This window comes from Tetrahymena thermophila (genome assembly GCF_000189635.1).
Source record: "Tetrahymena thermophila SB210 genomic scaffold scf_8254555, whole genome shotgun sequence".
NCBI lineage: Eukaryota > Ciliophora > Oligohymenophorea > Hymenostomatida > Tetrahymenidae > Tetrahymena > Tetrahymena thermophila.
This window is the reverse complement of record NW_002476326.1, coordinates 359,317-384,169: the sequence shown is the minus strand read 5'-3', so window position 1 is coordinate 384,169 and position 24,853 is coordinate 359,317. Positions and strand designations below refer to the sequence as shown.

General features: G+C 21.8%; 4 protein-coding genes across 4 annotated transcripts; 3 read left to right on the top strand and 1 right to left on the bottom strand. All coding sequences in view use genetic code 6, as the record gives it.

The window, feature by feature from the left end:
- Positions 1 to 279: 279 nt before the first annotated feature.
- On the bottom strand, positions 280 to 894 carry TTHERM_000411589 (hypothetical protein; the record flags this gene model as incomplete). Its single annotated transcript, XM_012798822.1, has 1 exon — positions 280 to 894. The coding sequence occupies one exon, from the start codon at positions 892 to 894 to the stop codon at positions 280 to 282; it is 615 nt and encodes a 204-aa protein (XP_012654276.1).
- Positions 895 to 5,223: 4,329 nt separating this feature from the next.
- Positions 5,224 to 11,727, top strand: TTHERM_000411588 (myxococcus cysteine-rich repeat protein; the record flags this gene model as incomplete). Its single annotated transcript, XM_012798821.1, has 13 exons — positions 5,224 to 5,488; positions 5,544 to 5,660; positions 5,710 to 5,989; positions 6,038 to 6,096; positions 6,170 to 6,376; positions 6,440 to 6,760; positions 6,872 to 7,330; positions 7,423 to 7,674; positions 7,729 to 7,912; positions 7,977 to 8,644; positions 8,864 to 9,202; positions 9,288 to 9,876; positions 9,930 to 11,727. The coding sequence occupies exons 1-13, from the start codon at positions 5,461 to 5,463 to the stop codon at positions 11,725 to 11,727; spliced, it is 5,301 nt and encodes a 1,766-aa protein (XP_012654275.1). The 5' UTR covers positions 5,224 to 5,460.
- Positions 11,728 to 12,204: 477 nt separating this feature from the next.
- Positions 12,205 to 19,614, top strand: TTHERM_00411580 (hypothetical protein; the record flags this gene model as incomplete). Its single annotated transcript, XM_001020852.2, has 19 exons — positions 12,205 to 12,491; positions 12,565 to 12,841; positions 13,105 to 13,633; positions 13,678 to 14,212; positions 14,268 to 14,361; positions 14,418 to 14,567; positions 14,627 to 15,277; positions 15,332 to 15,736; positions 15,798 to 15,992; positions 16,050 to 16,415; positions 16,820 to 16,942; positions 17,000 to 17,465; positions 17,524 to 17,670; positions 17,806 to 18,479; positions 18,537 to 18,725; positions 18,777 to 18,986; positions 19,042 to 19,215; positions 19,274 to 19,389; positions 19,443 to 19,614. The coding sequence occupies exons 1-19, from the start codon at positions 12,292 to 12,294 to the stop codon at positions 19,612 to 19,614; spliced, it is 5,673 nt and encodes a 1,890-aa protein (XP_001020852.2). The 5' UTR covers positions 12,205 to 12,291.
- Positions 19,615 to 20,760: 1,146 nt separating this feature from the next.
- Positions 20,761 to 24,628, top strand: TTHERM_00411570 (hypothetical protein; the record flags this gene model as incomplete). The annotated part of the gene is made up of 2 exons (XM_001020851.2): positions 20,761 to 22,009; positions 22,158 to 24,628. The coding sequence occupies 2 exons, from the start codon at positions 20,761 to 20,763 to the stop codon at positions 24,626 to 24,628; spliced, it is 3,720 nt and encodes a 1,239-aa protein (XP_001020851.2).
- Between the last annotated feature and the right edge of the window lie 225 nt (positions 24,629 to 24,853).

The window sequence follows — 24,853 nt, the reverse complement described above, 5'->3', positions numbered from 1 at the left end:
TTTGTTAGCTTTACTTTACTTAATTTAATTAATAAAATTGAATGAATTATTAAATTACAGAATATACTCGTTATTGATATCAATCAATATTTTTATAGTTCTTTCTTTTTCAATTATTTTTTTTATTTATTATTAGATAGATTATTAATTTTTTCAATACGTCTTCCTTCCTTCCTTCTTTCTCTTCTTTTTCTTACTTTATTCTTTGTTTTTTTTTTCAGTTGATTATTAAGACTTTTTAAATGTTTGCTTTTTTGTTTGTTTTTGATTTTGATAATCTCAATTTTTCTAATTCTGTCCTAAAATCCTTAATAATATGTAATAAAATTAAATTTATTTACTGTTTAGGCGAACGTGATTTTTAAATTTTTTTTTGTTGTTGTTTTTGTTGAATTAATATGCTTAAATTTGAAAATTTTTAAATATTTCTGGTGATAAAAGTTTAGCTTCGAGCAAGATAAGTATTTTAAGTATTTAATATCTCTTAGTTTCTATTTTTTTAATCTAATTACCTAATTATTATTTTATTAATTATTTATCTTGTTTTTTTATTTCTTTAATGGTTAATATCAAAAGTATCACTTTCTTTTTTTGATTTGAGAGTCTATTATTTTTTTACTTTATTGATTAATTTTTTTTAGAGCTGTATTATTGATTGAAATTAATATATTTATGTCTCTTTCTTTTTTGTTTATATTTTTTTCTATTTGTTTTTTGCTTTTTTAATTTCACCTGACTGTGTTTGATATGTATATAAATATATATGATATATTGTATGTGTGTTTAAGATTTTTTTCTTTCTTTCTTCTTTTATATCTTTACACACACCAAAGCAAATTAAAATATTAACATATATTATGATAAACGATATTTTACAATTAACCTTTGTTACATTAAAAGAAGTAAAATTAATATTGTAAATTAAAGCGCATTTACAATAAAACAAAAAATATGGTAACCAAACAACTGCTAAATACACACTCTACTCAAGAAAAAAAGTAATTCTTTGACATTTAACATTAATTCTTTAAAAAAATTAAAAAAAAATACAAGAATAATTTGAGATTATAAAAATATACTATTCTTTATATCTAATTAAATTTTGATATTTTGTCTTAATTTTTTGTTTTACTCTTAATTTTTTTCATTCCTTTCTTTCGATTTTGAAATATATATTAAATAAAATTCATACTATTTTCCTTCAGCGAGCAAATTTGATTATTATTAGCTTTGTTAGCCTTTTATGTTTGTTTAATCATACTCTCATAACAAAAGTTTTAGATTTCGTCAATTTCGAAATAAGCACGAAATCAAAATTGTATTTTCATCAAATCTATTACATTCAACTATTTTATGTTTGAGCCTTACTAATTCAACTCTTCAAGTTAGTTTTTAGTAGAGTATTTTTCCTCGAAAGACATGAATTATATAAATTCATTGTATAAATCTTAGAATAGACAAAAATAAATATTTAAATCTAAGCCATAGAAAACATCAGTCAAAAAAATTTTAATTACTATTAATCTTTAAAAAAGAATGAAATTATTAGTTCATCATGATAATTCAATTATCTAAAGTTTATCTCACAAATCCAATGATAAAATTACAACTCTTTAGAGTAATTAATATGTTTTAATATTAAAATACTTAAAAACTTCCTATTAAAAATACAAATAGTAAGATTTTTAAATATTTGAGATGGAATAAATATTTCTGAACCTCTGATTTATCACACTTTCATAATTTCTTTAGTTTTAAAAAAGCAATTTATCACAAATATTCAACAAATAAGATCGTTTTTCCAATCTTACATAACGATTTAATAAGCAATTTAAATGTTTTATTAGATCAAATTTATTTATTTTATTTTATTTTTTTCATCTAATTAAAAGCTTTGCATTTATTTGACTATTTTGTTACTTTTGTTAGGTCGATAAAAGGAGGTTGAATGGCAGAATAATTAAATTTTACTCTTCCCCTCAGAGTTTGTTAGAAAAAAATTAACTTAAATTTAGAGGAAGTAATATAAAGCAGTATGTTATCCATCAGTAATTTATTTTATTGCTTTAATACATTTAAATTTTGCTTGAATATTTAGATTTGTCATTTGATTTAAAAAATGTACTATTTGATATAAAAAAGTTATTTTTAGGAAATAAATTAAATGAAAGAATAGTACAACAAGATATAAATAAAAAGCAAAATAATACAAAAATTGCATATGTTTAAATATTTATTTTCTGAATATTTTTAATCTAATAAATAATTCTAATTTTATTTTTGTTACTAAGGTGCTGCAAATAAATGATTATTAAATAAACATCTATGTTTATGATTAAAATATTTTATAAATCTATTTATTATTTAAGGTAATTAAAAAGTCTATGAAACTCTTATTGTTTTTCCTAGCTCTTGGAAAGAAAGACTTAAATTACAAATTAAATACATGGTTTATTTTGGTTGATTTGATGGTAAGCTTTAAAAATCCTCAGTAATTTTTCTTGTACTAGACTCATACATTTGTAATCTTTAAATGATTATTAAATTATATCAATACATCTCTTATATTAATGCTTAACTATTACACATTTAATTTATTATTTTTCCTCATATCTAATTAGAATATGATTAAAAATGATCTATTTATTGTTAAATATTAAAAATTTGAATATTTATTTCAGTTGCTTATTCAGCAAATTCAAGTAAAAATTATTTTATTTTTTCTCAGAATTCTGTTGGATGCTGTATATAACCCATTATTTAAAATTAAAGTATTATCTTATTAGCTTTAAAATTAAATTCACAAAATAGCAGTAAAAATAATAACAAATTTTAGCTTACTGCAGTACTAAAAAGAAAAAATTGTTAATTAAAAAAACAAATTAATACTAAATAGTGCTTACCAATGAAAGAAACATTCATACGAATAAAAAAACAAATTTCATTATGTAAATTTTATGGTTTTTAAAACTAATAAATCAAACTTACAACATTATTAAATTTTCGATGGATTTAAGTTTATTGTTTAATTTATTTTTAATATTGCAAAATTTTTATTCATTTATTTCTTTCTTTTGTGTCATTTTTATTTTACTTTCTCATACGGTTATTTTTTTTAGTATTTAAAAAATGTTTTATTTTTGTTTTACTCAAGATACAAAAAACTAGTTGAGCTAGAAAATAAAATTTATCATTTCAAGTAAATGTTAAAAAATGGATAATTGCTTTTTCTATTTTTAGATTTTGCAATCTAATTAAAGTAATCTTACCAGCGAATTATCAAAATGCAATAAAAAAATTGATTAATTTGATAAAAATTTCTAATTTTGGTGATTATTGTTTACAAATTTGAGTACTAAATTTAGATAAATTATTAAGAGTATATTTATATCTTAATTTTTAATACAATAAAGTTATTAAATTTATTGTTAAAATTTATTCTAAATAATTCTTGTGTAATTTTTTATTTTTCAAAATATTTTATTGCCAAAAAAAAAAAATCATATTCAAACTGAAACCAGTTTGACAGCTCATTAAATCAATTCTAAATATTTGTTATCTTTATAAATATTCTTAACTATTTTAATGGATAAATTTATGTAAATTAGAAATAATTAAAATTTTTAGTAGATCCAAAATATTTTGTAAATATGTTAAGAATATTAGCTTTTAAATAATAAATATTATCTTCATACTCATAATTATCACTTAAACACAGAATTGTTAGTTCAAAGTAAATAAACAAACCAAATAATATATAAATCATGTGAAAAAGTTTTAATGTGAATTTTATTGCTATTTAATATATAAAATAATAATAAATTTAAAATATAAATATATTTAAAATCAGTTAGAAGCTCAGTTAATTTGTTTCAGAATGAATTTTTTAATCTTATTAGAGTAAAATTTAAACACTACAGTTAGATGAATTCTAATATCAAAAAATCTGTTAATTATTTAATATTAAATAAGTAGTTGATTATTTTTTTCAAAATTCTTCTAATCTTTAATAACAAGTATATTTTAAATAGTATTTTTCATCCATTTTTATATAAATTAAAATTAATTTTTAACATTATATTTTGGATTATTTGTTATTAATTCAAAATGAAATATTTTGAGTTTTTTTTAAATAAAAATAATTTAACCTAATCTCTAATATTTTTAAATTATGGTATCAAATCTATTAAGAATAACATTAAAAATATTATTAATTTTGAAAAAAATTTATTTTATCCAGCTTTTATGTAAAATATAAAGTTTGCATAAATAATAACTTAATAGTCAATCTATTTATTTAAAAAAATTTTAAATTAAATCTAATTTTATCAAATGGATTTTAAAAACAATTTAAAATTTAGCTAATTAATTAAATAGACCAGAAATAATATTTTAAGTTAATAAATTTGATATTTATTCAATATTCTATACAAATAATTAATACAATACTAACTTCATATTATGAATATCTTAAGATTTTATTTAAAGCTAAAACTAGAAGCAAAATATAAATTTTAAAAAATTCAAACAAAATATTAATGGAATATAATTTAATTAAGTATCTTCTCTTTCTAAAAATAATTTCATTAAACTCAAGTATGGGAAATATTATCAATATATGATGAACACTCAAAAAACTAATATTTCTTTTACAAATTAAAAATATTGAATTTCTTAATCAAAAGTTTTATGTAAAAAAGAAGTTTCGCATAAATAACAACTTAATTAGTATATTTTTGTAATATTTATTTTTTTTAATTTTAATTTAAAAAAAAAATCTAATAAAGTATGATTTTAAAACATATTAAAATATTGCAAATTAGTTTTACAAATAAGAAATTATATTTTAAGTTTAATAAATTTGATTTTAATTTAGCTGCATTAATCATTATTAAATACTCAATTTTATTTCTTAATATATTTCAGATTTTGGTTTTAAAGCTAAAACAAAAAGAAAAGTTTACAAAGAAATAAAAAAAGTTATTAATATTTACTATTATAAAATTTATTTAAGTATTTCATTCTCTCATTAAAAGAAACAATTATTTTCATGTAAGTAAAATATGATGATTATATTGAGAATATCTCCAAAAAGAAATGTTTTCTTAATATTTAAAAATATTCAATCTTATAATGACCAGTTAGTAATAATCAATTTATTTATTGACTTATTATATCAAACTTAGATACTAATATTAAATAAATAAATTATTCGGTTTTTAAAAACAAGGCTCTTAATTCTTGATTAATATTTAAGAAAAAGATTATCTTTATTATTCTCAAATTTCTATTAAAGAGTAGAAGAATATCATAATAAGTAAGTAAGTAAGAAAAAAAATCAAAGCAAGCAAGCTAGCACTAAGCCTTATCATAAGATAGAAAAGTTAAATTATTAAAAAATAAGTATTTGGAATACTAATAGGATAGCTTAAAAATAGATATATAATTACAAACTAAAAAATGAATCTAACTTTGCTAAAAGTTATATGTAAAATTTTAATTGCATTTAACCATGTTATTAATTATGACTATTATAAATAAAGATATATTGATTAAAATAATTCAACATTTAAATTGTCTGCCAAGTAAATATATAACTACTTATTCATATTAGGCTTACAATGGCAATGTAGTAACTAATCCAGTTTCGGCATCTATTTGTAATTTATTTTCACTAATTAATTTATTATTTAATTTTTTTATATTTAGCTTGTGATTCAACTTGTTCCTTTGATGCTTTAGGTAATTATTGCTTAGGTTCAAGTTAGAATTGTAATGCCTGCTAAAGTTAGTATGCCAAAATAGATGCATCAATAACAACTTAATTTAGCATTTATGCTACATGCAATCAAAATAAAAACGCTTTTGGATATTATTTCAACTAAGCAAATAATATTTTATACTAATGTAACCCTTAGTGTTATAGATGTGTAGATGGTGGTACTTGTGAAAGTTGTTAGCAAAATTATGTTTACATCCAGTCAACAAAGTAATTTTTTTAGTTCAACCAAAATACTATTTCTTTATTTTTTTGTAGATCATGCGTATCTTAATGCCCAACAGGTTAATATCCAGATGAAAACCGCCTTTGTTAGTGTAAAATTTATAAAAAAATTAAATAAAAAAAGCTATTATTTCTTTAACTTATATAATTTATATCTAAATAAAGAATGTCCTCAAGGCTGTAGTCGCTGCATTAATTATTTTATATGTGTATAGTGCTAATAAAGTACCTACTACCTTTAATACTTTTACAATTCAACAAGTTAGTAAGGTTAGTACAATTGTACTACTACATTAACTAATTAATTTCCTCAATAAGATAACTTATATCCGATTTCAGATTCTTAACCAAATTAAGTTAGCATCTTCGAATGTAAATATATATTGAAATACAAATATTAGTTAACTATAATTTGTGAATATTTTATTCAAAAAGAGTGTGATCCTTAATGTAATGGATGCTAGAATGCCTCATAAAATTGTATAGCTTGCTAACCAAATTACAGTAGTAATTAGAGTAATCAAGCTACATTTTTTTGTGTTCAGAGCTGCAATGATGGATTTTACTACTAATAATCCAATACTTAAAAATAATGCTAACCTTGTTCAAATAAATGTGTTTCTTGTACCACTAATCCTGGTTGTGATAGATGCTCTTCAGATACTTATAAACAATTAAATGCTATTGGAGCTAATGAATGTGTTAATGTATGTTAAGATGGGTATTATGCAGATTAAATCTTGCTTGAATGTCTTAGTAATTTTTTTAAGTTCAAAAATTAAAACAAATTTAGATAAATAAAATCTTAAATAAACCTTTATTTAATTTTTAATATTTATATCATTTTCTAATATTTAAAAATTCAAGAATGTGACCAAAGCTGTGCAACTTGTTTTGGGCCTAGTTCTTATAACTGTCTTACTTGTAGTACAAATTATTACAAGGCTGGTAGCTATTAATGCATTCAACCAAAATGTGGAGATGGTATATTAACGCAAGAAACAGAATAGTGCGATGATGGTAACAATCTAAACAATGATGGATGCAGTAGTACTTGCTAAATAGAACCAGGTTGGAAATGCTGCATAGCTAATGATCCTGATCCTACCAAATGGATATGCAGCTTCTATGATCAAAGTTAGGGGAATTACAACTAGCTTTTAAATTTGATTTATTACAAATCTAAATGTTTAACAACGTGTGGTGATGGTTTTAGAGTTGGACCTCAACAAGGAGGAACAGAGTAGTGTGATGTTGGCCCTAGTCCTACTCCTACTGCTGGATGTGATTCTAATTGTTAAATTGAGAATGGATATTCTTGCATAGGTATTTATATAATTTATTTTTAAAAAGAATAGTTAATAATAATTGCTTATTTCTAATTTAAAATGTTTTATTTAACATTTTTTAAATTTTAGGAGGATCACCAACAACTTAGGACGTTTGCACTTACTTATGTTCGAAATAATGTATTACTTGTCAAACAAATTATTTGAGTAATTCATAACTTACTGGTACTTGTATTTAGTGTCCGTAAGGAATGTATGCTTACCAAGAATAATGCCTGTAAAAGTGCCCAAATAATTACTTCAATGATAGTACAAGTGGCTTAGGATTTTGTGTTTAATCGTGTCCTTCTAACTCATTCATAAATGGTCAAAATTGTGTTAGTAATTTATATTTTATAAATTATGTTTAAGAATTGTTTTAAAATAAATAAATAGCTTAGTGTGACCCAGGCCAGCTAATAAACAATAATATGTGCTTTGATAAGTGTGATCAAGGTACTTATTCATCTAAAGATCCTATTACAAGTTAAATTACTTGTTCAATTTGCCATTTTTCGTGTTTGGCATGCAGCGATGGCGGTCCAAATTTTTGTACATCATGTTAAATTGGTTATAAGCAGTAAATAAATAAATAAATTAATTAATTAATACTTCAAATACTAATTAAGATTATAATTTTTAAGAATTGATTTAGGTAATAACTAGCTTAAATGTGTACTTTAATGTAAAAATGGATACAAATAAGACCCTCAAAATTCAAATAAATGTATTGTATGCATGTTAAATTGTGATAAGTGCATTTCTCCATATTATCAGTACAATGATGATTGTGTTTAAGCATGTCCAGATGGAACTTTTTAAAATGAAGAGACAAAGACTTGTGATAAATTTTAAAATCCAAAAGTAAGTTTTATCTATGATCCACCTTTGCAGGGCAGTAACGAAATTGGAATCAACTAAGATTATAAAATAACTGCAGTTACTTCTTCTGTTTATCCAATAGTAAGTATGACATGGTCTATAGAAAATCAGAGTCCAACATTTTTATCAGGCCTATAGTTAAATACAAATAGTATAATAGTAAGGAAAATATACTTAGATTATAATATGCTTATTACTCTGAAATTTGTAGCATAAAGCACCATGGGAATAACTACGTCTTTCATCAATCTAGAAACTTTTTCAAAGCCTGTTATTTCAATTAATCTCCTAGTTAATGGAAAATAATAATTTATTATCAACCATTTATCAGACACTTTAACCATTTAAACAAAATATTGGCCTACACCCTAGCAAATAAGCTATTAAATTTAATCTATTGGCTAAAGCACCGGAAAATTATTGAATATTGGTATCCTTCATTATTTAAATAAAATTATTTAAACATAAATTATAAAATTTTGTCTTTAAAATGAATAAAAAATTAATATTTATTAAAATTTTTGATTTAACAATTTTTATTTTTGAATTTGATTTCTTATAAATTTTTTTTAATTTAGACTTATTTAATTGTTTTTAATATTCAAATTTTTATTATTAAATAATATTATACAAATAAAATAAATTTTAGACTCAGGAAGCAGCACTACAGATTTGTCTGTTAAATATATTTTTCCGTTTTTGAAAGCCAGTGAGACTTATACAATTTAGTTATATTTATGGAATTAGAATATTTAACTAAACACTACTGAGAGTTTAACTGTAACAACAAACTCTGTGCCTATAAGACCTTTAGATTAAATATTTGGAAAAGCCTTTAATTTAAATTAGTTAACAGATTATTAGGTTAACACTTTAATTTCTACGATAATTGCTTAATACTAATAGTAGCTCCAACAAAATAATCAGTTTTTAAATAATTTAGAGTTGAATATTTATTACTATCAAAAATTCAGCATACCAATCAAATGTAAATTAAGTTCAATTAAAATTAATTTATATTTCTTTTGGTAAAGTCAATAACTAAATTTATTTATTTGTTATAATAATTAAAGGCAGATAACAATAATTATGTGCTGTGGGAACTTGTAATGATAGCACATAGAATAGCTTATCTTGTGACTGCTAGACAGGATATAGTGGTAGATTTTGTTCATTCACAACAGATTAGTTCAATCAAATTTAAAGTCTTGGTACTATTTTAAATTCTTAGTTGTAAAGTATGGCTTTTTCAGAGTAATAGTATATTTAAATCGCTTTAAATACAACCATGCTAACAGATATTGGATAGAATATATTTACTAACGTTGGAAACTCTCTTTCTCAATATATAAATAAAATAACCCCAGATAGTTTAATTAACAACTATTAATCTTACATTCAAATCATTGGTTAGATTGCTGAAGAATAACTTGTTCTAAGTGGAAGCAATTCTCAATAAACATAATTATTTAATTCAGTTTATTAAAGTTTTCAAACACTAAACAACAAGAGGATAAATGCTCTTAACTAAAATTAGCCATTCTTATCAGTTAATTATTAATAAAATTTGTACTGCTATCTAGTTACATTCTAAGTAGCAAATATAACTAGCCCAACAAAACTTATTGCATCATCATAATGGAATCTAGCTACATAAAACAAGTATTTTTAATTTAATATCTTTTTAGATCATATAAAATTTAATTAATTAATAGTTCCACCAGAAGAAGCCTCTAGGTTATTTAAGATGGTAACAAGATTTTCAATTTGACTGGTATTATTTAAAATGATGTCATAGAAACCGAAGTAACGATTCCAAAAAGCATTATAAAAGCATCATCAGTATAGTAAGTTTAATTGCAGATTCATAGATGGTAAATGAACCCTAGATAAAGTTAAGCATCGAATATGTAAGGTAATCTTACTAATATAGAAACCCACTTTATTGAAGTGTAGTCTAATTTAAATTAAAAATATATTAACAAAAATGATAATACTACATATATTCTGTATATGCTTCCAAGAATTAGGAATTAAATTGACGATCAAACTATCTTATTAATTGAAAATCCATTTTCTTGCTTCTCTTTTGATACAACATAAAATATATGGACTAATTCTACTTGTGTATATATATAATAAACTTATTATCATATTTATTGCAGCTGCCCAACAATAAACACAGTATTCTTTGCTACAAGGAACTTCGATTTATTCTAACCATTGTAGTCTGAGAGTTTAATAGCTTTGATTCAGAAGCTAGTTTCAAACAGTGGACTATGGATGGTCATTTTTGTACTGCTATCTTTTTTAATGTGCTGGTTAGGGACAAAAGACTCTAATGATCCTGATTACATTGACAAAAAAACATTTAGAAGATTAACTCCTCTTCTCTCTGTATTCTTTGTTCGTTATCCCCTCAAACCTGTTCGCTTTAGAATTATATAAGCTTTTTTGACTATATTTACATAAATGTTAATTGAAAGTTTACTTTACTTAGTATATGAAGACAGTTTTACTATTGATGCTGTACCAAACTATGCACTTTATGGTGTTTTAGCAGCAATACCATTTAATTATTTGGTAGGTCTTTTTTCAATTTGGGCTCAGTATTCTGAGTCTGAAGAAAATATCATGCTAGAAATATAAAATGAAAAGATGGAAGGCACTCTTTCATTGTACACTTACCACATTGTCTCTAATTAACAAGAAGCTGATGCAATAAAAAAGCTATATTAAAATAAATAAGATAATAAAGAAATTAAAATTAGTTCTGCCGCTAAGTATTCTAAATATAAATAAATCAACAAGGAAGCATCCATAAATAAAGAACCAGAAGCATTTTCTTCTATTCAAAATAATACTAACCATTTACATTCTAATAGCTCACTTAATAAATCAGAGTAAGAAAGTAAAAGCATTGGCTAGCAGCCTAAAATTTTGATTATGTAGCCTGATCTAATAAAATCAAGAGTAATTACTTTTATAGCTGTATGTATATTATTTTTAGTAGCAGAGGCAGCAGGTGTTTTGTTGCTAATTTAGGTAAACAGTAATTCAAGTGCAACAGGGTATTTTATAGGTTCTGTTTTTGTAGGTTTTGTTATAGATTTTATTTTCTTTGATTTTTCTATAGCTTTAGCTGCTAAGTATATTAAACCTATATTCAAACTTATTACTTATAGAGGAATATGGTTTAAAATGCCTAAAGATATTAGAATGAAAAAAGACTATCTTGCTATTTAAAACGAAAATATGCTCGATAAAAGTTCAATATCTTCAAGATTTCAGAATAGTTAACACCACAACATAAACAAAAGTGGCAATAATCATAATTAGGAAGCTGAAAGTGAAAACAACAATAAAAATTTAGTTTCTAATACTAAAAACATAAATTAACTACTAAATGATAGAGATAATGAAGATTTAGATGTTGAAGAAATAAATAAAAACTAGCTAGATTAATTTAAAGATCATTCTGAAGAAAGTTCTCATTCTAATCACAATTTTTGAAAAAAGTTAATATTAGCTAATTATTAAAAAGAGATAGATGTTTTTTACATATTTTTTCTATTTTTTAAACAATTTAATAGATATTTTAAATATACATATAAGAGCAAAAATAATTAAATCAAATGATTCTCATAATTAGAATATTTTCTCATTTTTAACATAATTTTATAAAAAAATTTAATTATTATTTAGGTAGTCACAAGCAATAGATTTTTTTAAATAATTTATTTTATTAATAAATTTCTTTTTTTAAAATAAAAAAAATTTTTAATTATTGATGAAATAGTATTTGTTTTATAAAAATATTATTAAAGATATATTTGGTTTTATATAAATAATTTAAGGTTTTATATATGTTTAAATTGAATAAATTACTGAAATAAATCTTGAAAAAATTCAGTAAGACAACTATTTAAATATCTTGATAAGATCATTATTAACGAATAGCTTTCTTTTATAATAAAATTATATAATAAAAAAATTTAAGCAAAATCAAAAAAAGATTCAAATTAGCAAGAATAAACAAGAATTTCTAAAGCCAAAGATTAAAATTTTTAAATAGGTATGAACTATTTCTGTGGAAGTACAAGAGATAGTAGCAATATTGAGAGGCTAAGTCAAAAAGAATAATTTTATAGTGGGATTAGTAATAATTAATAGTAAAATTAGACATAATAAAACCAATTAAATGGTTATAATATGAGTTTCTATTAGCAAGATTAAGGACAAAAAAAAGAAAGGTCTTAAAGCGAGATAGTAGTCAGGTAAATGGTTTTTATAAACTAAATATTTGAGCTTTAAATATCAATATCTATTTTATTTTCTTAATTTTATTAGAAATTTTGATACTGCACTTTCTTATGAATATTAAATGAGTTAGAAAGATAAGACAGATGAAGCATATCCAAATAAAATGGCTAACAGAAGTTCAAGCGCTTCGTCTAATTCATTTCTATTTAATTAGCATGGGCATAAATATAGCTTTAATTCAGATTTTATATCAGATGAAAAATATTTTGAAAATTAAGTAAAAAGATCTAGTAATAATTAGGCTTTGACAATATCTAATAATTAGTCTCAAGTTCTCCTTATTTAAACTGAATCAAATATCAAAGTAAATTTAAATATTTTTGTTTTTAGAATACTTTATTAAATAGAATAGAATTCAATTGGATATGTTTTTATTGTAAAAAAGTCATTGAGGTTTATTTTTTTAAATGTTTTTTTGAATTAAAATAAAAACCAGTAAATTTTATTTGAAAAGGAATTAAAAATTTTCTAAAGATATTGGATTTATTAAATATAACATATGGAATTTGAATTAATAAAATTATTGAGTTTTGAAGTGTGTTTAACATTTAAAATATTTTTAAAAAGGATTTTGAGATTAAGAATATAAAAGAGAAAATTTTAGAAGAGAATAATAGCGATAATAATAGTAGCTATGTGCATAAGTACAAAGAGCCCAATTATTCATCTGCAAAAAAATAAATAGAACAGCTAAATGAGCATGTCCGCACACTAGAAAAGTAGAATTAGTTACTTTAGTCAACAAATAGAAATTAAAGTTCGACTTCTTTAGATGTTAAGAATTATTAATTGGAAAGTCATTCAAATTTTATTTCTCCTAATTCTAAATAAGATAGATTTGTTAATGATATTCTCTATGAAAATAAGTAGCTCTCTATATCTATCAAATAGCTTGAAGATAAAATTCAGAACTATAGATATATTGATATTAAATACAACTAGCTTTAAACAAAAGTTGTACTATTAGCCAATCAGCTAGAGTAGACATCTTAGTTTTTAGAATAAAGAGGATTTGAATCTTAGGAACTGAAATAGAAATATTTTAAATTAGAATAAGACTACATAAATTTATAGAAAACGTTATACTCATTAAAAGGTAATTAAAGAATAAATTTTATCATAGTTAATTTTTTTTATCAGGTTAAAATACTTAAGGGAGATCAATTTAGGATGTGTTTGAAGAACAAGTTAAACAGTATCAATCAGTTGAAAAGTAGAATTTATAATATAAAATTCAAATTAGGGAATTAGAAGAATTGTCTTTAAAATAATAAGAATAGCTAACACAATTATAATAAAAATATAACAATTAAGAATAAACATAATAAATAAATTTAAAATTCTTAAAAGATGAAAATTCTAGTTTGAAAGTAAAGCTTTAGGAGGAATAATAACAAAAAGAACTGTTAAGAAATATTTAAGATAATAAGCAGGTCCCTCTTTTAAAATAGCAAGCTTAATAAATGATTGACTAAATAACAAAATTGAGTGATTAGCTTAAGGTGAAAGATCAAGATCTGATTAAAGCAAAAAATAATTTATTAGAGATTCAATATTCATAATAGAATGAAAATATTTAGCTGAAATAAAAATTATAGGAAAGTGAATTAAATCTCTAGTACTGGAAAACTAAATGTGCAGACACAGAAGCAGAGAAGAATATGTGGATATCTTAGTAATTTTGGTTATTGTTTATTTAATTTTTTTTAAATGCTTTTAATAATAAAAAGATATAATTAGTCAGTTCTCAACTAAATCGCTTAGGATAAAAAAATTTAGGATTCTAAAATTGAAATTGATAATTAGCATAAAGAATATTTAAAGGTATTTTAGATATAATTTTTAAAAGAATGGTTTAAATGTAAATGTATTTTAATAAGGTACAAATAGATGAATAGAAAAAAGAAGTTGATTCCCTAAAGATTTTAAACTCAAATTTATAATTAGAGAATAAAATATTAAGTGAACAGATAAACTAACTAAAGGAATCAGTCACTAGCTTCTAATATAAATCTTAATTTAAAGACTAAGTAATTTTTTTTAAGGAAACTATTTTTGATTTTTTAATAAAATTAATTGAAATTTATAGTACTTGGAGTAGAATTAATAGAGTAATTTAGAGGCTTAGATTTAATAATTAAAATCAGATTTATAAACTAAAGAGACTAAAGTAAAATAATTACAATAGTACTTAGGGTCACTAATCAGAGATTTAGAATAACTAAATTAAATTGTGAGATAAGAAAATTAAGAAAAATTGAGTAAAAGTAATATTGAGGAGCAGTTAAATTTAGAATAAGGTAGAAACGAAATATTAAGAAAGCATTGTTAAGAATTAGAATTAAAGATAAAAACTACTTAAAATAATTTGGGTTCGAATTAGAGCATAGAAAGTACTGAAGATACAGAAAAAGTAAAAAGAAATAAAAAATAAAAATAAAACAAGTAAGTAGAGCTTGATAATAATAGTAACACAGTTCGATCTAACTCTAAAAATGAGGAAATCTAAAAATATATTCAATAATAAGATTAAATAAATAATTTAGAAAAATAGATTTTACAACTTTAAATATATGAAAGCTAAGATTAGCAAAATTAAATTAGAATTAAAGAGTTGAATGAGAAAATAAATTAACTATAGCTCTAAAATTTAGAACTCGAAGACAAAATTAAACTAAAAAGTAAAGTTGATACAATGCTATCAGCTAACTAAAATTAAAATCAAGAGGATGAAAAAAAAGTAATTTATTTAATTTAGTTATATTTTTATTTATGATGAATTTTATTGAAAAAGATGATAGATTTGTTAGTTTAAATTGAAGAGTTAAACAAGATAATTAATTCTTAAAATTCCAAGGAGTAATAATTGATTGAAGAAAACAGTTTATTAAAATCATAATTAAAAACACTTTAAGATCTATAAATTCAAAATGAGGAACTTGTAAAATTCTAAAAAAATTATATAAAAGAGAAATAAATAATCGAAGATAGGCTTAAGGATTTAGATTAAGTAATAGAAAAAAACAATTCTTAATATAAAAATAAGATAGAAGAACAGAGAATAACAATTAAAAATTTAGAAAAAAGAATAGATTTATTTAAATCATAAAGTGTGAATAACATCAAAGATAAAACAAATTTCGAATAAGATTTTTACTCAATTTAAAACATAAATGCAGAGTATTCTCAGTAAGTATAAGTAAGTTACTTATTTTAATTAATTTATGAACTAAATAAAAAAAAACACAATCTTTTTTTAGAAATTAAAAAATGAATTAGAAGTTCTTTAAGTCAAGTACAAGCAGTTGTAGGTTGATAACAGCTAATTAAAAGTGCAATCAGAATAACAGAACAAGGTATACAGCTAAAATAAAAAGGAGTTTGGAGAATTATAATTTTAGTTAAATTAGGCAAACTCTAAAGTCCTTCTTTTAGAAAACCAAATAAAGCAAAAAGTTAATTAATTATTTTGAAATAATGATTTAAAATTTATCAATTAATTTAAAAATTAGATTGTTGCTGATAATGATAATGAAAAATAATCTGATACAATTAAAGGAAATGATTACTTTTCAAGTGAATTGATAAAACTGCAAGCTGAATTTAAAAATTAAGATAAAAAACTGGAAATAGAAAAGAACTAAAACTTAATACTACAAAATAACATAATTAACTTACAAAAGATAATAAACTAAAAGCAATAAGAACTTAAGAATGAAAAAGAAGAGAGCAATACAAAATTTAATTTACTTGAGTAGAATGTAAATGGCTTGATACAGTAAAATTAATCTTTAAAATAGCAGATATCTGAAAAAACTCAAAGTCTTCAAGTTTTGCAGAACAATTACGACTAAGCAACAAAAAAATTAAAAGAAAAAGTAACAGTTTATTTTTAATTTAATAAAGTTTACTTTTGGTATATTAAATTTATCAACTTTTAAGTTTGAATTTTCAATTAATTTTTAGATCAGTTTTAGTTTCTTTAGTTAAAACTTTAAACTGTTTTTATAAATTATCTAAAATTTACTAAAATCCAAATATAAAATTACTTAATAAAAATATTAATTAAGAAATTTGATTAATCTAATTCACAATGAGCTTATCTTTTTTCAAAATTTTAGATTATTTTTGTTATTAGTTGTTAATAAAATATATTATGCCAGTTTTTTATTTTATTTACTATTTTTTATCAATTTAAGATAAAATACCACTGACTTTTTAGACTTTTGAATAATTTAGTAAATTACTTATTTAAAATTTAATTTTAAAATTTTGAAAAAAGGAAAAAAATAAAGCCTTGGCTTTATCATTTGGAAACAATGAATTAAGAATGCAATAAATTGAGATTGAGCTTAATGAAAAAAATAACCTTTTATAGAATAAAGACCTTTAAATTAAAAAGCTTGTAAATAAATTAAATTACATTTTATAATTTTAATTATATAAATTGTTTTATATTTAGATGTAAGTTTAGGAACTGTATGAAAAATAATAAAATTAATTGAATCAGCTTATTCAAGATAGTGCTTGTTTACAGTAAGAGCTTTCTAGGTCAAAAGAAGAATTTAATAAAAAAGTATAGGAATAAATAGATTTAGAAAGCTAAATATTTAATTACAAAGAACAAATTTTCAAACTTGAGTTATAATTGAAAAAATATTAAAGTAATTTAAATGTTGATAATATATCAAGTGCTTCAAATACTCTTTAAGATTAAAATGATTAAAGAAGTTAGGATCTGTTAAATTAAATTTAAAGGATAAACAGTTAAAATATGCAGTTAAAATAAAGCTTAGATCTTGTAATTGAACAAAATAATAAACTAGCTGACGAAGTTTTATTATAAAAAAATTAAATGAATTCAATGAATCAATAAATTCTTTAATATTAATAAACTATTTCTCAACTTGAAGATGAGTAAAATGAAAGTAAAAATATTTATTTCATATTTTTTTTATCTAATTTTTTTTAATTTTTTTAAAAAAGAAACCAAAAAATCGAAGAAAATAGATATGCACAGCAACAATTTAGAATTATAAATTAGAGAACTTGAAGATTAAATAAGATCAAAAGATTTATTGGTCAATAGTATCTAACTAGAATTAGATAATTATAGAATTACTTCTAGTTAAAGTAAAAAATATTTTATTAGCTTTTGAGATAAATTTATTTTGATAATCAAACAATTCTATTCACATTTGATCATTTTACTTTATTTAAGTTAAATAATAATCTTATTTTTTTGTTTATTTTGATAAAATTTAATAGAACTAAGTAGCATTTAGAACTAGGTTGATGAAAAAACAAAGAAAGTAGAAAAATTAGAATAAATTTATTAAGAGAGTGAAAAAAACTTTTAAAAACATCTTGTTGAATTAAGCAAGAAAGATTAAGCTATTAAAAATTTATAAATCTAAATGAGTGCTTTAGAAAGTAAAAATCTTCATGTGGTTAATGATCTCAATTTGATTTAATAGAGAGAAGCAACTTTAAACACTTAAGTGAAGTAGTTAGTTCAAGAAAATAGCTAGTTAAGAGCATAAAAAATAATTTCAGATGCAAGTCAAATGAATTTGAGTGCTCTTATTAAAGAAAATTAAATTTTAAAAGAACAGCATTTAACTAAAATTGCTCTAATTAAATATTAAGTTAAAAATTTATTCAATCACGAACTTAAATAATCAATTGAAAAAGTAAAACAAATATCTCTACAAAAAGAATAATAGCTTCATGCGACTATATAAATACTTTAGCAATAACTTTAAGAAGAGAAGAGCAAGTATGAATCTCTTCAAACTACGTATACTTCTCGAAATAAAAAAAGCTAAGAACATATTAATGCTGATGAACTTAAATAAAATTAAATTATAATATCAAATAAATATCAATCTACTGATTTAATTTTAGACCCCTAATAAATTTTTTCTACCCTTTCTTAAGTGGTAATATCTTCTAAATAATTTAAAAATTTATATAAAAATATCTTGTAATTTAATTAGGTAAATGATAATACTTCTCTTAAGAAGTTTATTGAAGAAATGTCAGTAAAGATTTTGCAGATGCAAGAAACTTTGCATAACTCATTAGAGCTTCTATGGAAAGAGTAAAATGTTTTTATGTCATGCAATTTAGACACACAAGAAGAGTAAACTAATTCATCGATTTAGCATCATCAAATTGAAAAATAGGTAATTTTTAAATTATTTTTTATTAAAGTATAATTTAAATCTTTTAAACAGGTTAAGTAAATTATTTAAAACTTAAATTAATTGAAGATGCATAAAGATGAATAAAATGTCTCTTCTGGGAACTTAAATTATCAAGATTCATCTTCTTTACCTATAAGCCTGCAAGCTATTAATAAGTAACAAGAAGATGATGGTAATAATCAAAGCTGCTTACTAAAATAAATAACTCAATTTACTTAATATACTTAATAAGAACTTGAAGTAAATTATAAATATGATATGAAATTTTATTTAAAATATTTTTTAAATTTCTTAGAATGTTGTCCAACAAATTGAATTCTTAGAAAAATAAAATAAATTATTAAAGAATTAATTATAAAATACACAAAAAGAAAACAACAAATTACTTATAGAGTTAAAAGTTGTTAAGGAGCAATATATAAATACCAAATATTCAACCATTTTACATTCATCAATAATGAAACAAGAAGTAGTTTTATTTTTAAATGAATAATTCATTTATTTATTAAATTAATTATTTGTTTTAGGGAGAATAATCATAAGAGCTTAAAGAGTAGAACTAAAATATTCTTTAATAATTAAGTAATACCAACATTTCAGAGGAATAAAAAATAGTTTATTTGATGATGCAAAATAAATAATTGTAAAATTCTTAAAATAATTTAACTTAACCTTTATTTTTAATTATTTATTAAGGATTGAAATGATCAAAACTTTTTAAATAAATGAAGCTAAGAGAAGTGAATAATTAAATTCCAGCAATATTTAATTATATATGGCTTTAAAGGATATAGCAAATTTTAAATCTAAAAACTTTAATTTTGAAACAAAAATACCATTTTTTGAAAGCGAATAATCTATTATTTGAAAAATAAACTTATTTTTTTACTTCTTAATTAAATTGTATTTTATTTATATTTTAAAATAATAACTAATAAGATTTTAGATTTCATCTACTATATAAATCTTATCTTAACATAAAAAAATAATTAATTTAGTTATTTACCCATTTAAAATTTATTACTTAAATAAAATAAAAAAAAATATTTTTTCTTTTAAATTTATTTTTTTTAAAATTGTTTAAGTGCAATAAATAAATTAATAAGAAAATTAAGTATAATTTTTTGAAAACTTGAAATTTAAATAAAAACATATATTCTATTATTAAAAGGTAAGTAATAATCTTTGTTTAGAATCAATAAAACCTAAAAATATTTATTTAATTTTCAAAATAAATTAATAAAATTTATTTAATTTTCAAAATAAATATATAGAATTTATTTTTTAAAAATGAAAAACTTCTGCTAAAAAATAAAATTTCTCACTAATAAACTTAATAACTAACTAACTAAATAAATCTAATTATTATTTAAAATTTTCAACATAATAAAATTTTAATAAAGAAAAATATAATTTTTGTAATTTCTTGGAAAAGCTATCTTTTGTAGCAAGAATAACTGATATTTTTAAAAGGCAGATAAATTGATTTAGAAAAAGTTAAATTTTTACAATGAAATGAAGAATAAAGGTTGATTTATTTTCTCAATAGTATTTAATTTAAGACAATTTGATTTAGACCTTTTTGTGATTGAAAAAGATAATTGAACTAATTTCCATATAAAAAAGATGCTTAATGAGACTTAATTTGTTTAAATTATTTTATGAGAATAAATTGAAAAGTATTTTAGATATTTTATATTTTTTATATAAAATGAGTAAAATAATAAATGAATCAACTTTATAGTTTTATCTTTTAATTTATATGAGTATTTACTATGTAAGGTTTAAGATCAGCTTTTTTACTTTACTTTTGTGTATGAAAGAGTTTATCTGTTAACAGTAAGTATTAATTTATTAAAAAAAAGTAAAGAAGAAAAAAATATATCAAAATATTAAATAATTTGTTTGATAGAAAAATTATCATCATCATCATCCTTTCTTTTTATTAGAATAGTCTCTTAATAATAATACTTATTAGTTATAATAATCACTTTATATTTTAAAATATTATTAAATGCAAACATTTAAACGAAATGGAGTAGAAGAAGGTATAAAAAAAGTCATTGAAAGCTAAGGGTTTGCATGGCAATAGAACGAGATGAGATAATCTCAATAGCAATCACCAAGCTTCCAGTAAACCTTCAATAGAAGTCAGTCTTAATAAGATCATAACTTAAAAATAGATATCTAAGTTGAAGACAAATAAATATAATTGGATAGCAGTAGAAAGGAAGAAAAAAAGTTGGATGAGGGAGAATAACATAATAGAAGGCAAAATAAGTCTTTGTTTTAAACGTTAAATAACAGCATAGATAAGTTATTTTGTAATGATAATTTTTCAAGTGGATAAGACATATCAAAGTATGTTATTTTCAGAGATTTCTAATCTGATAGTAAGTTAAACTCTAAATATGGTAGTAAGAGGGAAAGCAAGTAATAAACTCCTAAATGCACTCCAAGATTTAATTTTTAAGGGCAAGATTGCTAAAATTTATAGTAATAGGTAGCTCAGTTTTTTGATAAGCCAAATAAGAATAGTAGTAATTATTAGAGCCAGGAGAGTTTTTGTTTCAAAGAAGGTAGGAACATTGAAAGCATTATTCCTAACTCCTAAACATGCTCCTCTAATATAAACTAAGTTATTTTTCAAAATAATTTATCTTACTCTTAACAAAATAATGGCATAAACAATAAGGGCGAGAATGAAAACCTTGGGTATAATGAATACTCTCCATATATGATTTACTAAAAAAATAATACCAATGAAATAGAAAACTAGCAATAGCTTAATTCATACCATTTGCCACAAAAGAAGAAAAAAATAAGCACAAACAGTGCACTAAATGCTACAAATATCAAATAAAATAGCAATAACTTTTATCATCAAATAAATAGCGATTTTTAAACTAATGCAAATAAATAAGCATCTATGATGATTATGATGTCATAAGTTTAGACTCATTAAAAGTAGTATAGACTGAATAAGCAGTAAACTACCAAAAACAATGAAGTTTAGGGTTAGATTAATTATAATCAAAGTGGCCGAGTATGCTAAACTGAGCCCTCTTATGATGATTTTTAGGAAGAATCTTCTGATATGACAAGCAATTATAAAAGTGGTCATATAATTCAAGACAGTGGTATCAAGTTCTATTAATAAAATGAAAAGGTATTAGGAAAATCGCCCTTCATTAAAAACGAGAACTAATCTTATAATATAAACAACACTAATAATACTAGAGAATTTAGGAATATTTAATTAAGTAAATTATTACTTTTATTATTTAATTTTTGTTTCAAAACAGTATCTATCTATCTCTCTCTCTTTGAGAATAAATAAAATTATCAAATTTTATTGGTTTTTTTATTATCTATCACAAATTAATTAATTATATTTAAAATATTGTAAAGCTAAGAGACCTATCAACGATATCAAAAATTCTAAACAAATTATTACAGAAGAGAGGAATCATGAGTATGATTAAATGAAAGAAGACTATTTTAACGAAGAAGAATAATCTTATGAAGTTGATTAAGTTAGATAAAATATTATTGAAGATCTTGTGAAATTTCAACAAAACGGCTAACAGTTTGCAAACAATTTGAAGCATAATAATTTTTTAAACTAAAAATTGTATTAGAATTAAATAAGCAGAGTTAAATAATAAGTCATGATTTAATAATAAAATACTTCTAAAAATATACAGAAAATAAACGGAAATGATTAAAAATAAGCAGATTTTTAAAATAGAGCTATCAGACGTAATAATACAAATCCTATTGGAATATCACCTTCATAATAAAACCCTATACGTATTGGTTCTGGAGACTCAAGGAAAGCAAATTAAATTTCTATGATTAAAAACGTTTAGTTGTTTGGGGATTAAAATAAAGTATATTTAAATGGAAAAATTAATGCTGCTAATAATGAAACTACAAACTTCAATCATATTTAGAGAAAGGTTAGGCAGTTTAGTGCACACGCAAGCAGTTCAAGCAACAATTAATTTTCAACAGATAAAAATAACCATATAATAGATGAAGATTATAGTGCTAATAACGAATCGTTTATGAATTTAAATAATATTCCATTATATACAGATGCTTCTTAAGATGAGTTAGGCAAGTAACAAGTACAAAAAAATGCATTTAGTCAATAAGCTTAGCAAAGCAGAAATAAGCAGGAATAATAAATTTTAAACATAACTTAGCAGCAGCAACATTAAATAAAAAAATAATTGAATTTTAAATCTTATTAAGAAGATTAGGTTTAACTGAATATTGAAAAGTAAATTATCAATAAAAAGATATCAGATTTTGAAAAGAAAAGAAATATAAATCTTAATAATTAGCAATAACTTTAGTAGCAATAATAGCAATAACAAGCTTCATCTTCTTCATAATCTTCTGCGAATAGTTCTAAAATAGCTAATTAACAATAAAATATAATGGCAAATACTCCGTCATCAGCACAGGCAATACCTCAAAATTCAGTTTACACAACTTAATAACAAAAAAGAAATCAATCTGCTTAGAAGAAGAAAAAAAGTAAATCTAAATCTCCCGCATAAAAAGAATTAGATAGCATTATAGAAGTCCCATCAAAACTCGAAATAAGTTCTTTCTTGAATACACAAACGATGAAGCAATCTTAAGAGAAAAATAAATAAATATCTATTGAATAAAAAAAGCAGTCTTAAGGATAAGAATTAAATTCTATTAATTTATTAGATTCATCTAATTAAAATGAAGATTAGTAAGAAATTCTTAAAAAAGGAGATATTCAGCAAATTGACTATGGCAAAGTGATATGTAAGACAGAGGGAAATGAATCAGATTCCTCTTTGAAAATAAATTTCGATGAAAGTGATGGTTAGCCAATAAAAACAGAATAAGATTAACAACTGCTCTCTACTAATTAGAGCAGCACTTACAAAATAACAAACTAAGAAAATGCTTTGAATTACATAAGAAGCATAAATTCTAAGTAATTTTAGAAAAACCATAAAAGAATATAATCTGCTAATAAAAATTCAAGCAGCAACAGTACTAATTAAAATAATTTTTTAATGCATCCACAATTAACTTTGACAATTAATAGCAATTAAACATTATAAAATATGCCTTCAAGTTAATACTTTTTGTAAACATAGAATAATATCCATAGAGGTCGTTTTAACTCATATTAAAATAGTAATTCTAATTAGTTAAATTAATAATAAATTTAAAAGAAGCTAAATATTCAATGCCAAACAACAACAAATAATGCAAGTAGTTCTTAATAAAATTCTTTGACAAATACTCTCCTCAAAAATTAATTAAAAAAAAGATCGTTTACTCCTATGGCTACAACTAATCAATAGAATATGAACTAAATTTAGTTTTAAAACTCCACCTTTAAGGATTCATTTTTTAATGAAAATTAAAATTAAAGTGGGAGTCGAAATAATATCAAAAAAATAACTCGAAATCAAAAAAATTTTTCTATTTCTCATTAAGAAAAAGACTAGCTGAACACTACTTAGTAAGGTGTTCTTATGTAATAACTAGCACCATAATATCAATAATTATAAATAAATCCTCAGTAACAATTACAAATTTCATCCCAAATTTTCCCCAATTTGCAAAAGTAGCAAATCAAGAGAAATGAAATAGCTTTACAAAACAATTAATAAAATAACCAGACACAGCAATAAGCTTAACAATTGCCAATTCAAAGGCCCTCTTCAAGATCAGTGCTAAACCAAAATAATGGAGTATAGTAAACAGTTTAAAAATAAAAATAAATAATTAACCTAAATCTAAATAATATTGGTAGTAATTCTAATAATAATTTAAACACTAACTCAGTTAATCTTTATAATAAAGTAAACAAAATTTGAAAACTCATTTTAATATAAATATAACCTAAAATGATTTAAAAGCACTTAGATTAATAAATAAACTATTTACAAAAATTATAAATATTATATAAATTATATAAATACAATTTTCCTTAAAACACAATATATTCATCCATAAATTGCCAAGCTTTGTATTAAATTTATAAAAACTATTTTGTTAAAACTAAAATATTTTGTTATTGAATTTGTTGCATTGAATTAAAA